The sequence below is a fragment of the Augochlora pura genome, chromosome 4 (genome assembly GCF_028453695.1).
Source record: "Augochlora pura isolate Apur16 chromosome 4, APUR_v2.2.1, whole genome shotgun sequence".
Taxonomy (NCBI): domain Eukaryota; kingdom Metazoa; phylum Arthropoda; class Insecta; order Hymenoptera; family Halictidae; genus Augochlora; species Augochlora pura.
Window position 1 is genome coordinate 2,439,617 of NC_135775.1, and position 13,966 is coordinate 2,453,582.

General features: G+C 41.7%; 3 protein-coding genes across 17 annotated transcripts in view; 2 read left to right on the forward strand and 1 right to left on the reverse strand.

Annotated features, from left to right (window-relative positions):
* Positions 1-590: 590 nt before the first annotated feature.
* On the reverse strand, positions 591-3,205 carry Wdfy2 (WD repeat and FYVE domain containing 2). The gene is made up of 8 exons (XM_078177746.1): positions 3,067-3,205; positions 2,530-2,983; positions 2,239-2,380; positions 1,956-2,161; positions 1,621-1,860; positions 1,412-1,550; positions 1,141-1,340; positions 591-1,059 (listed from the first exon to the last, which is right to left on the reverse strand). The coding sequence occupies exons 2-8, from the start codon at positions 2,688-2,690 to the stop codon at positions 921-923; spliced, it is 1,227 nt and encodes a 408-aa protein (XP_078033872.1). The 5' UTR covers positions 2,691-2,983; positions 3,067-3,205; the 3' UTR covers positions 591-920.
* LOC144468337 (protein crossbronx homolog) lies at positions 3,058-5,149 on the forward strand. The gene is made up of 7 exons (XM_078177747.1): positions 3,058-3,506; positions 3,601-3,782; positions 3,871-3,935; positions 4,186-4,286; positions 4,358-4,545; positions 4,627-4,795; positions 4,882-5,149. The coding sequence occupies exons 1-7, from the start codon at positions 3,492-3,494 to the stop codon at positions 4,963-4,965; spliced, it is 804 nt and encodes a 267-aa protein (XP_078033873.1). The 5' UTR covers positions 3,058-3,491; the 3' UTR covers positions 4,966-5,149.
* An 837-nt stretch (positions 5,150-5,986) lies between these two features.
* LOC144469198 (zinc finger and BTB domain-containing protein 6) overlaps positions 5,987-13,966 on the forward strand; it is a 33,400-nt gene continuing 25,420 nt past the window's right edge. For 3 of the 15 annotated variants that reach the window (XM_078179187.1, XM_078179193.1, XM_078179189.1), the window contains exons 1-5: positions 5,991-6,540; positions 6,671-6,865; positions 6,953-7,150; positions 7,234-7,759; positions 8,040-8,099. In XM_078179187.1, the coding sequence (XP_078035313.1) occupies positions 6,680-6,865; positions 6,953-7,150; positions 7,234-7,759; positions 8,040-8,099 (970 nt within the window). In that variant the 5' untranslated portion in view covers positions 5,991-6,540; positions 6,671-6,679. Of the gene's footprint in view, positions 6,541-6,670; positions 6,866-6,952; positions 7,151-7,233; positions 7,760-8,039; positions 8,100-11,987; positions 12,450-13,966 lie in introns of those variants that run through there. The other 12 variants (XM_078179194.1, XM_078179191.1, XM_078179196.1 and 9 more) reach the window with 11 other exon arrangements.

Sequence of the window (13,966 nt, forward strand, 5' to 3'; positions counted from 1 at the left end):
GTAAAGAATATAACAAATAGAACGACTAGGATCTACAATGACTCGCGTTCCTTCCAACTTTTCAGCGCGGTGAATATTACATGTAGTCCTAATTTACAGGTTTATTTTTTTTTATGGTTCTCGAGAAATGTCGCGTGTATACCAAATTGACAGTCGCATTTCAAAAAGAATTCAACGATTTCATCGAGCTGATTTAGAACCATCGCGAATTAATTAAGGGCATAATCCTTAATCAAGGATAACCGAGGATATTCTAAGGACGCGATTGATCGCTTCTTCCTAGGCCAAAGTAATATCTAAATGATCTTGGTCGTTTACGAATCGAACAAAGATAATCTTGTTCAATGTCTTCAAGACTTTGCCTGCACCTTCTACGGTCTAGAAATGGATTTATTTGTGATCGCTATCCTCGATGAGAAATTCAAACAATGTTCTAAAAGAATCAGAGTACGCACTTATCCTAAGTGGAAATAATCGATAGTGATAACAAGTTCGAATACCAAGGATAGTTTGATTACAAAATCCGAATGAGATGTGTACGTACGAAGTTTGGTTGTTCGTAAATTCAGAAATTCGACTGCGCCAGCCTATGAATATTTAAAAACATGCTAACATTTATTACTTTGATTGACAGGTATACACGTTCCCTTATTAGGAGAAATAAAACATAGATGCTTGTATACTGTCAAGTCTATGTTCTATCGTTTTTTTTTTTATGGACGACCCGATCCTTTCAGATTGTTAAGGTTTTAAACTCATTCGGTTGTAATCGAACAAATTTAGTGTATGATCACAAAAATAGGCTCTGGATAGTATGCTTTTACATTGGAATATGACAATTGCCTTTATAGATATATCATATATGTATATATCTTACGATTTGATTGGTTTCTTGCTTACAAACGAATGTTTTTGGAAGTTCACTGAAGAAGGGCAGAAATATCCCAAATTTTAATCAGACGATCCTGACCGATAGTTAATAGTCTTCGTCTCGGTGCATCGAGATCCATTCCAACAACGTTGTGCTTCGCGTCGTGGAAAGATGCTAAAGATGTTTGGCTACATAACAGATACGTGAAATCATAAAAGTGAAGTCACTGTCTAACCTTATCTCTATTCATTTCATGTAGTATTACTCACTTTGTCGCTTTGAGTTGTATGTGGCATGGATCGCAAACTCTGACTTCAAATTCGAATCCCATTGCTGGTATTGCTATTCGTTGCGACGTGCAACGCGCGCATAACGCGCGACCGCAATGACGGCAATGGTGTTGCCTTAATCCTAATTGCCGTTGATCCATCATTGCTTTGATATTCCAGAAGAACGGTCTCCCACATGCCTAGATATTTAACCGTATTATATATTAATTTAACTATGTTATACTAATATTATTACGTAACGAGCACGTACTTGGCACGTGCCCGACTCTGCCCATGCTGCCGTTTCCTTCCTGCTTGCACCCATGTCCCAACAAACTATGACCCCATCTTCTCCACCAGACAATAGAACGCGTTCAGCGCTCGCGTAGCACAATGCGGTAACTTTGTTGCTACGAAATCAAATATAAATATGTAGAATACGTATCCAGGAGCCATAGTAGCACATACAAGCTTGCTTACTGGTGTCCTTGAAGCTCATATGCCGTTCCCTGACGACCGCCGATATCCCATACTATGATACTTTGATCAAAACTTCCGGAAAACAAAAGCTGCTTCTCAGAATCCCATGCCAATGTGTGTATACTTCCGGTATGCGTTTTTAACGTTGTGATCAAGGTGACGTTATTAGCCTCTAACTTTAACATTGCTATCTGTCCAGAATAATCACCAACAAATGCATGCTTCGATTGAGCATCGAATCTGTGCAAGTTAAGGGAAGCATATTAATGCAAAACCTAAATTATTCCATAGGTACCCTATGTACATTGTAAATGATCTTTTATGGAAAAGGATACTGCAGTGCAGTGTACCACGCGTCGGTCTGATAAGATCCCACTTTCTGACCAGTTACCGAACAGTGTAACAGAAACATTTTATCTCTGCCTATACTTAAAACCCATTCAGACTCTGGAGTAAATATAACTCCTGTGACTCTTGCTTGATGAGCTGAATATTCGCGCATGGGTGTCATTCGGTTGTAATCTTGTTCCAAAATGAATTCCTGGAAACAATATCTATCAAATACATTGTAAAGTGCACGTAGCACGGTGTTCTGTAAGATATGTCCATATTACATACATTTATGGTTCCATTATCCAGACCAACAAACAATTGTCTTGTCTCTACGGTGTAATGCATCGATGTGGCACCAGCAGCCATGTATTGACAGACGCTTGGCCAATACTGTCCAGAATCACGTTTCAGCCAAACTCTAACAGTTCTATAAAAGTACATAATATAATAAATTGCAGAGATAATAACTGCTAATTACATTAAAAATATATGAAAAGATGAATTTGCGTGAACGACTTAAGTAAACGTTTAAAAAGGCGCAGTATTATGATGATGAAAAGAATTTTTCCTAACTACCTGTCATCGCACACGCTAATTACACCTTCTTCTCGCGGTATAATGATAGCCGCATTGACATCATCGTTACATCCTTCCAATTTCGACAAGAGTACGGGTTTGCGACTTGTGCTGAATTTGTCATGATTTACACCTGGAGCGGGCTTTATCTCTGCTGCCATTTCAATCTTTCGAACGTATACTGCGAAGTGGGCTTGTCATTTGACAGTTGTCAGACTTCGATGATAAATCAACGTCTATGTGTTTCACAAAGACGGAAATTCCAATTTTTTCAGAGATTGTGGAGAACCTGTCGGCGTTCCCTGTGTTATTCGTCGCAAATCTTCCTTGCCTTCGTCGCATTCAACACCTCTTTATCGACTGTATGCCGTTTTTCGTTGAAATTCCGCCTCTAACTGCGTTTCGTTAACCCTTCCGTTTCTCCAGTTGCTAATACCACGGACAAACTTCGTCGCTGCGAATAATACTTATATCATGTCTTTATCTATATGCTACAATTTGTCGTTAACCCTTCCACCATTTTCTCTCTCTTTTTACCATTTTAAAACTGCATCCGGCACATCATCGATAAGTATGAATTTCAGAACATGAGTACTTGAACTTGAAACACGTAAAACGTACGATTTCTTTCGTTATTTAACCAGTGTATTATGTTCGGAACAATGTTAACCGTTTCTTCGTTTTCGTTGAATATTTAATAATATATTCTTTCTACGATACTAAATTATCATTAAAACAGTTATCGACCACCATCGGTGATAAACGTTCGGCAGTTATCAGTGAGATGGAGCAGTAGTGGGGGAAAGTCGATGAAAATTTCGTATCTCGTTAAATGTTACAGTTTGTGTTACCCGAATCTGTCGGAAATTAATAAAGTATGGAGTGGAATGTGAAATGCGTTACGGTTACTTGAGACTGTCAGTACCAATAATATTCATTAACTATTAAGACATAATAACACCATGTCAGGCCCGAAGGTAACAATCAATGTATTATATATATGCTTTGTTTTTCGACCGAAAGGATTCGCAACGAAAGTTCAACTAAATAATGTTTTTTTATTAATGTCAGACTGATGCGAACAAAGACGACAATCTAAAGAGACAGGGTTCGTTCAGGAAGCTGTTACCTTTAGACACAAATGGTGATTCACAATTAAGCATGTCTGTGAAAATGATCGACAGACCTACCATTTCTCAAACCAACAAGGAATACTCAATCTACCTGCAAGAATATAATATTTTGTCTGAATAGTAAGTGAATTTTATGGATGTGAAAGTAGGAAAGGTTTCAGAAAGAAGATAATGCAAAGGGTATTTTTTAAATTTCCTTTTTCCGTAGTAAGATGTTGTGTTCCCAGGACTTAAAAGGCATTTATGTGATACCATCAGCACAAAACTCTCTGTGTAAGTAATAAAGGATAATTAGAAATTATTTGTTCTTCTGGATAGATTTCATGTACGGATCATGAGATCACGCATTTCAATTATTTCAGCCAAATATAAATTGGTTCTTAGGTCTTGCTTATCCTGACTTCATCTTATATAGTGGTTTCCATGTAAATATGTGAATGATTCACTGTTTGTTGCATTTCCTTATACACACGAAAGCAACAAATATTTATTATATTCAATGTATACGTTTGTGTTCTGTTAGTATGGTTTGGTGTGCAATTCGTTAGACAAGGGATCTACCAAGGAGGCATCTTCAGATTCACCATAACATTGCCACAGAATTTCCCAGATGGTGGTTGTCCTGTAAGAACTTTTTTCCTTCATATATAATATATACATTTCATCAGTTTGAACATATTCTTATAACATTTCAGAGAGTTACATTTCAAACACCAGTTTTTCATCCTCTGATCGATCCTGAATCTGGCGAGTTGTGCACTACCTGGGGGTTCACAGAATGGAGAAGAACTAATAGAATATGGCAATTAGTACAATTTATAACGAAAATACTCAGCAAAGTCGATATTAAAATGACTCCTGTAAACCAGGAAGCATCTATGTTGTAGGTATATTAATTACTTACCGTGTCAGCAGAAAAGAACGGCTTATCGAAGTAAGCAATGTTATCTCGTTTTCGTTATAGATTAGAAAATAATTTCGAAGAATTTCGTGATCGAGTTAAAAAGTGCTTGAAAGAAAGTTTGGATAATGCTTACAATCCACCTATGGTGAACGATCCGCATTACATAGCTTTTACTCGATACAATAGCGAACTTCATGACCCTGTTAAAGAAGCTATTTACAAACCGAAGGTAAAAAATTGACATTTATATTAATATTTACTTTTTACGTACGAATTTTTCACGAAATATTAGTTTAAACCAATTATATGATTTAGGAGGAAGAAGAAAATAAAACGTTAGGTTTATCTTGGGTGCAACCGGGTTCCCTACAGCCGTTCTCGAAGCCTGAAGCAAGATAACAAGTGGCTCAAATCTGCATATTGTTATATTGAAACAGTATACGTCCGCATGAGATAAAAATAACAGCGTGCAATAACACAGGGGATAAATGACATTGTATTTTTATATTAGTAGAAAGTAAAGGATATCGTACATGTACTATTAATTTTTGTAGTTTAAATATAGATTTCTAACTTATAACATTACAAACTTGCCGCGCTTCTTTCATTGGTCCGTACAACGCCATTACTTCTATTGGCAAAATGTTCAAACTGTTAGATCGATTTATCGACGGAGTAAAGAACATTTGGAAATGTATCATAGCGCCATAAAAAATTAATTTCATTTAAACAAATCACAATCTAAAAACAGTAAACTAAACTAAAAACAATTTCTTAATCTTGAAATTGCTAAAATCCATTGAATATTTTGTACATAAATTCTTTGGAAAGGGTAGAATTAGTTCGAGCATTTACCGCTATGTGATGTTAGTGTTTCGTGGTCCATTTAAAAATACATAAATAATTTCGTAATCATTCTTCCTATCAAGACTTATATTTTTGTGAGGATTGGAACCGAAAGATTGAAATTTACGACAAGCAATTTACATTGAAAATAATCATAGCGACATAAGGGTAATCCACAGAATTTATTTGGGATATTATTATATGAAAATATTGGCACTGTGAACTAGCCATTAAACGTATTTGCATGAAAGTAAGAAACACGAGTACTCAGTTATTTTAAATTTTAGCTATGATTTGTAAAATTAATTGCTATACAAATGATAGATAGCACACGATTGTATTTATTACTACAGTTTGCGATGAAATTCTCCACAATTTAGTCCCAAAGGAATGGATGCGTGCGAAGAGCGAATCTGTTCGGTACACACATTGTACATATTGCGCTATTGAGAACAAACAATGTACACGATCAATCAGGAGTGAAATATTAATCGTAAGATAATGTAAAATTTTTTAATCGCTATCTCCATGGAACGAATAAAACTATGGATCTTTCGTGTTCATAGATATCGGTGTACACGGAAAAATTCACCAATGACAAGGGTTGCACAGTGTTCCACACATGTATCGCGACGTCCCACGCATCGCGCGTGGTTTCTATAGGAAGTGGAGTTCTTTTCGCGCATCTTACGCGTTTTCCTGAAGGAAAATGGCTACCAGCTGTCATTTAATCGAGAAGTGTGGCTTTTAAAGTGACAGAGAATTCTGTGAAAAGTCGTTGGACCACGTATAAAGACCGTTTAGCACGATGCAATTACATAACGTTAAAATCGTTTGGTAGATCGACGCCACTTTTCATCTACATGCGGAACCCGTGAACCTTCCCACAGTGCCATGAAATTCTATTCCGCTTTACTGTTTACAGTTTTTGTTTTTCGACGAACGTATCGAGAGTAACGCGATCGAACCACTTCCACATACTTTGAATAATTGAAACGTTTAATAATTGAATCGGACACATCGCATGATCGTTAATCGACAATAGTAATCGTGCTACGTGTTAAGAGCCACAAACCTTTCCCGACCTCACTCGCATTATTTTGGGGTGCGTGATCATTGCAAGAAACGGTAAAATATCGTTTATGAGTATTAAGCGCATGTACAAAAAAAAATATACGTGTTATGTTTCACATTTGTCTTGGAGTCTGTGAACGATAAGTTTCTTATCTATTAAACAGGTATATCTGTATTATTCTAGAGAAGCAGCATGGGTTCGAGCCAACAGTTCTCTCTTAGGTGGAATAATTATTTAAAGCACATCACCTGTGCGTTCGACACATTAAGAACAGAGGAAGATTTGGTCGATGTAACGTTGAGCTGCGAGGGAAAGAGGATAAGGGCACATAAAATGCTTCTGTCCGCATGTAGTACATATTTCAGGGATTTGTTTAAGGTAAATCGTAGTAAAGAAGTTCTACCGTACAACGACAGCTTGGTACATACTGGGTACACATTTTTTATACCGTCCAATTTGTCATAGGAAAATCCATGTCAGCATCCAGTTATAATTTTCCGTAATGTAAAGTTCGACGATTTGGCAGCATTGGTCGATTTTATGTATCAAGGGGAGGTAAACGTGGTTCAAGAACAATTAGCTAGCTTTCTAACTACAGCAGAATTATTGGCGGTACAAGGTCTAACGGATGGCACGGGAAAAGATAACGACAGTTTAGTGGAGGCATGTGTCTTTAAGTGGCATTCGCATGGAATCATTGTCAGAGATATGTTGCTAACGAGATCACGTTCGAAATCATGTTTTAGGATGACTTGGAAATTCCGAACGAGCCAGAAATTCAACTTCAGAACGCGTCTAGTAAATCGACGGACAGCAAAAGGAACAAGTCACCGTCGTCTCCTTTGCCTTATCACTCGGTCGATCTCCAACCAGACGCTCCGCCGAGTAAAAGACGAAAATGTCGAGAGAACGCGAACACGAACGCGGAAAAAGCGGCCAGCAACGCCTTGGCCGCGAAAGACTCCGATAACAAATCATCGGAGAATCAGACGTCGACCGGATCTGATCCGGTCGAAATAATTCCCCTTATGCCGAACTTGAAGCTGGAAATGCCTGAATATTTAGTACAAGACGGAAGTAGCTGTAGTTACGAGGATCAGAGTTTAGGAGACAGTTCGTTAAATAAAATTGGTATAGAAGACACGTCGTCCAACACACCTGACCACGACCAGAAGCCCGACATCAGTCAAACATTTTATTCGAGTAGTCAACCTACTTCGGATAGTCTGGATATCAAACACCAATCAGCGGATGTCGGTAAGAAGTACAATAGTGCGTATACATTATAACGATTTAATAGCCAATTTATTGCACCGTTCGACATTGTCATCGCTTTCCTTCCTGTTCCGACATCCAACGGATCTGTTCTCGTTAACTCGGTCTCCATCAGTTTCGATCCACTTGGAAGCGCAAATAAACGTCTAAAAGTTGTAAATTCAGAATCACCGTAAGGTAACCGGAACCGCGAGAAAAAGCTGACATTTGTTGAACGGTGTTATAAACGTAACGCGCTGCGACACGTTCTAACATTGCAATTTTCTATTCGAATTAGGACACCTACTTTCGAAACCTGGCACATCCGGGGAAAGACTAACGCAAGAAGCAGTGCAGGGTAAGTGTTTCTCAATCACTACTTTTCCCTGTGTCTGCAGAATGCAAACGCGACGCTTTGCCATATCTTTTACGATTCGGCAGCACTCCACCGGTAGAACGTACTTTGACCGTGGAAACATATTTCGAATTGATATCGCTGGTCTTTGCAGCGCCGTGCGGCCCGATCTTAAAAGAAATGGTATGGCGGTGAACTTTAATGTTTTGTGCCCACGTATCGCGCCCGTCGGTATCTGTTTGAACGGAAAAAAAATTATCCGCGGACCCGTTGGCCAGCGATCATACAGTCGTTGCATCGCGTTCCGTTACATCGACGACGTTTGTTTCCTTTTCTTAAATCATGGTTACCGAGATGCAGACGCAACTCGCGTGCGGCGCATTCGTTCACGTGGATGCAAAACAGTCCTTTTTCACACCTACATTTATACCAATATATAATTTTGGATTAGTTGAGTTTGACGATGATGAATTGTGCGGAGTAGGAAGGATTTAGTTTCTTTGATCGATTCGAGGGGATATAGCGGCGCGGATCTCTTAATAACGCAAAATCGTACGAGAATCCGTTGTCGTACGTGGTACGCGTAGAGTACAAACGGCTTATTCGCGTTGAACGCGTGCTAAATTTTTAGTCGAGTACATTGAGGAAGAGCATAGCAATCGTCAACGGCGTTCGAACGTCTAGAAATCGAATAGTTTCATTAATACGCTCGTGGACTCGATCGGTACAGAATCACGGGAACGAGAGAAATTTTCCATGGAGATCAGGATCCATTGGACGCGCGCGATAACGGTCTGCAGCTGCAAATTCATCTGTTTCGTTCAAGTTTTGTTGTTTTCATTTCGTTAGAGTTTGTCACTTGTGGTAAAAAAAGAAAAATGCCGAATAAACCGCGACGCACGGTCGCGTTGTTAACGAAACGATAATCGCGTTGTCATCGATGATTTTGCGGCGCAAACGTCTTTACAAGAAATTTTTTGGAGAGATGCATTTCCTGCTGTGTTTATATAGAAAGTCACTTTTTTACGTCTATTAATCGTATATATTTATATATATAGTAACTGTACTATATAGCGAGTACAGAGTGCATGGTTTTTTTTTTTTTAAATGAACATATAATATGGTGTACAGGCACTCGGGGTGTAGGTTGAACCGTAGACATTAGCGAGCATTGCCAAGTGCTGTATGTGTGCCGACAATCATCTACATTCCTATAATAACTCTAAAAAAACAACAAAGCCACCTATCATTTATACTCCTTATGCGCACTAACTTGTAAGCATTACTCTTTTCTGTATACACTAAAAAAAAAAAGGAAAAAAAAATGAAAAAAAGGAAATACTCTTCTACCGCTGGTAACGGGTGATTTTTTACTTCCATAAGAACCGTAGAACTGTACAGGGCAAATATGTTCGATCGCGCGCGTGTGCAATTCACTTTATCGCACATGCCGCGTCGCTTGCATGCAAAGTTAATCTTAAGATCGCCCCCCCGCCCGGACAATTTTTGTCGCTGTGCGAAGCCACGCGAACCGCGGCAACGAATTTTGTTTATTTCGCGCGATCGTTTTGTCTCGTTGTCCACAACGGTGGGGGATGGCTATCGATGCTGTCCAGATGTTAAGATTAACTTGCAAACCATGTAGCCACGACATTGATTATTGTTAGAGAAATCTTGTAGTCTTGCAAGACGACTAATTTATTTGACGTAGCAACGGTGATGGTGCTGTCGATAGTAGCATGTACACGGTTCTTTCCTTTCTATACTTTTGTTTAATACCTCGCTCTCTCTCTCTCTCTCTTTCTCTCTCTGTGTATACTTATCCTTTCTTCTCGTTGTGCATCGCGGAACTTGGAAAGATCGACGCGTAATAATGGGTGCGAGCGGGAATCCGATACATTCGTGTCGAATCGATGAAATCGCTTCCGCGTATTAGAGCCCGTGGACGCGGTGTCATTTTTCCAAACGGGATCCGCGAAACCCGTCGCACGGCGTTCACTCGCCGCCGTCATACGTTCGATCGATAGAGGGAGCGACACCACCGCGCTCGGTCTTTCGTATGTACACGCGATCGCGCAATCATCTTTACATTCGATTCCCGAAAACGACGGCGCGATCGCCGCCGATAACACATGCGATAACAAGCGACAACGCGACCCGATCCGACGATTCGTTTGTGTCCGATATGCTAGAGGACGAATTCTGGCAGGCAAAGGCGAAGGCTAGGTAAGCGCAGAAACACATCCTCTCTCTCTCACGTCGATCGTTGGCTGCCCCGCGTTTCAAGCAGAGAAGCACGCCAGAACCGATCGATGCGTTTTTGTCCGCAAGGATCGACTGGAGCACCAAGTCTCCTCGATGCGTTTTCCTTTCGATTCCATTCCGTTCTCTCTCTCTTTCTCTCTCTCTCTCTTCTTCCTTCTCTTTCTCTCTCTTTCTTTCTCCACGAGAAACGAACGAAAACTGTAAGCCGAACCGCTGAGTTTAGCCATGTGAACGGAAGCGAGATCGAGCAATTGGATCGTCCGATCACTCGACGCCGATCGTTTGACGGTCGTGAGTTCGACGCTCGGCAACCGGCAAGAGCAATCCGGAGAGTGTTGAATCGTAAGCCAAGAGATCGTGCACCTGTGCCGTGCGATTCCTCGAATGGACGAGAGATCATCATACCCGAACGGACGGATGGATCGCCGCCTCGATCCGTTAACGAGATCCTCGAAACGTGCGAGACACGTGTACACGGACGACGACGACGACGACGACGATCCGAGGCGTTGCCGAAGGTTCGCACGAACGTTGCAACACCAGCGGAACAGGGTTGAAACGCACACGCGTGACCAACGTTCGGGATTTAGGACGGATTTATCTCTGCGGGACGATCCAGAGAGGGCGGCGAATTGTGAGAGTGAAAGTATTCACACGGATCGATCGTCGGTACACCAGGCTGCAGATCGGCGGTTGCTAGTCGGTTGTTGGAAGCCTGCCGGCTCCAAGTCTGTTGGCTGCAAGTCGGTCGTTGCGAATCGGTTGCAATCGGCGGACAAATTGCGGGCGGGTCACGGGCAAGGGGGAGGGACCGAACGGAGAAAGAAGGCGGACGATTTCCGTGATTCGGGAACGGAGAGGAGTGGTTGGCGGGCTCGCGCGAGACCGACGAGAGACCGAACGAGAGAAAAGAGGACGCGACTGTGCGAGAGAGGGATTTTCTTCGGGTTCGCGCGTCTCTCAGCATCTGTGAATCTTCGGTGCTATGTTTTCCTCCGCCTGCGACACACGCCTATATACACGTATACATACAACACGGTAGATCGCTCGAAATTATTGCCAGGTTTGTGAACAAAAAAAACTAATAATCTTGGAATAGGAGATGCATTATAAAAACTCTGTAAAACAGACCACGACGTTTCTCGTTTTTTTCGTTTACAAGCTGAGAAACAATTCGAGGGTATTTACCGTGAACATACGTATCGTGTTACGTATGCGCGTATGTATATATGTGTGTGTGTGCACAGTAATAATCTACACACAGCTATGTACGTACAGAACAACATTTCGTGGGTGGTTCACTGGTGGTACCGTTGACACTCTAGACTGGCTTTCACAGCTACGGGATTGGTTGGTGCTGGGATCGTTGAATTAAAAAGCAATTTAAAGACTAAACAAAGAAGCAGTGAAAAAAAAAAGTAAAAAAAAAATATCGACGCGATAATAGAGATATGTTAAGAGCAGAAAGAAAACGAAAAACAAAACGGGGTAAACACGAGTGTATAAAGTTTTTAAAAAACGTATTAAAAATAAAAAACAGACATTTCCTTACTAATGGTTGCCTGCATGTGCACATATACTTAAGAACTGACTAACCGAAGTGTTTGGCCAATGTGTTTTCTCCAGGAGGGATTACGTACGTATCTGGTCAGCCGCATAGCCTCAGCAAAGCAAACGGCCACGGAAAAGTATGTGTACACTGCAAGCAGCGCGGAATGGTCACATCACGTGGAAAGCTCAGGCAGACGCGCTTCAAATGTTGGCCCTGCAATGCCTGTTTGTGCCGCTGGCCATGTTTCGTCGATTTCCATAAAATGCGCGCCATACCGCACATCCCGCCCCCATAGCACCAACTCGCCCCCTCCGGCCGCGTCGTGTTAATATCGCTACTCAACTAATTCTGCGTGACCGTGGTCCTCCCGTTGCTTTTTGTTCGAGTATCGTTTTCACATTTCTTCTCTTGAACTGTCATCTGTCTCTTTCCTTCCTCTCTCTCTCTCTCTCTCTCTCTTTCTCTTTCTTTCGTACTGTCGTCTTTCACGTCCTATTTTTGTTTACGTCCGCAACACGGGAAGCAGGAGATTCATGGGAGAGAAAAAGAGAGAGGAGGGCGGCGGAGGGGGGCGTGGGCTGGGACCGGGACACAGCGACCTGGGACTGGGACCTGGGATGTCGAGGAAGGGAGGGGTGAAAATCTTTTGGTGCCTTGCCTCTTGCGATCGATACGGGAAACGATGCGCGCAAAAAAGAAAAAAAGGAAAAAGAGGACCGTTCCGCCTTCGCTCGGACCGCGTGTCCCCGCGGTAATACCGGTGGTCTGTTTATTCTTACCTTTTCTCTTTCTTTTCTTTTTTTTTTTATTTTTGTTTTACACTTTCTTTCGACGATCGGTGATCACCGTGTTTCTCGCGTGCCTCGAAGGGATCCTGCGATCGCGAACCGTCGAACGGCGCCTTCTTCGCACAAATCCCACATCGTGGATTCGTATCGTTCGCGCCGCTACATGTTACGACGTCTTCTTTTTTTTATTTATATAACCCCGCGTAATTGTAAATTATCGGTTAGGCTGGCGCTCGCTGGAACAGCGACCACGAACGACGACGACGACGCTACCCCCGAGGACCTTTTTGTATACTTTTTTTACCCCCCGTTTCTCGCGTTTAAGATATACCCTTAAGTGACGTAGCCGTATTAATTTATCCTTTGACTGTACACATAAGACTGCGACGAGGTGTACTCGTCGATCGGATAATCTCTCTTTTTATTTTTATTTTTTTTTATTTTCCTTTGTTTACACGACGAGCGTTAGAACCGCGTCGGGCGTTCTGTTTTTTTGTCTCGTACCTCTGTCAACGTCCGTCGGCAAAACGCACACACCGTTCCCCCGACCGTTTGTGCGCGCGACGCACAGGCGGATCCGCGTGCGAGTGTGTATTTCGCGTTCATCGGCCGTTGCCGTTCGGAAATGTTACGAAGATCTCCTAGAAGTAAGTTCGCGTGTTATGTCTCGTCGAGCCGAGGAACGAATATTACTCTCTCTCTCTCTTTCGCGTTATTTATTCGATCCGAGGACCGAACAGCGCGTATACGGCGCTTCTCGACGAGATCGCCCATAGACTGACATTATTGTTGATCGCCTGCGGATGATTCGGTTCGTGCTAGGAGAAGCCGGTGTCCAGCGACACGCGCCGGACACCACTTTCCCGGCTGGCGTAGTACTTCGAGAACGATCCAGACTTTGAACGATAATATATATACACATATACATATATATATACATACATATATATACAGTATATATGCCGTCCAGTCCGTTCTCTTCCTCTGTCGAATACTCTGTCGAACGCGACGCCGATGATCGTCGCCTCGAACGTGGTGTGTAACGCAGCGTGAAACGTTGCGACCGGAACGCACGGTTCGACGACGAAATGGTCTCGCCGACGAAAATGGCAAATCTTTGTGAAATAATAAACGAGAATAGAAAAAGCAAGAGATGGAGAAAAAAATATAAGATGCATCGAGAGATTTGTAATAAAAAAAAAGAAAAAAATATCAAGGATACCGACCAGCTGTAATAATCGACGAGAGCTTTTAACCCTCTTTAT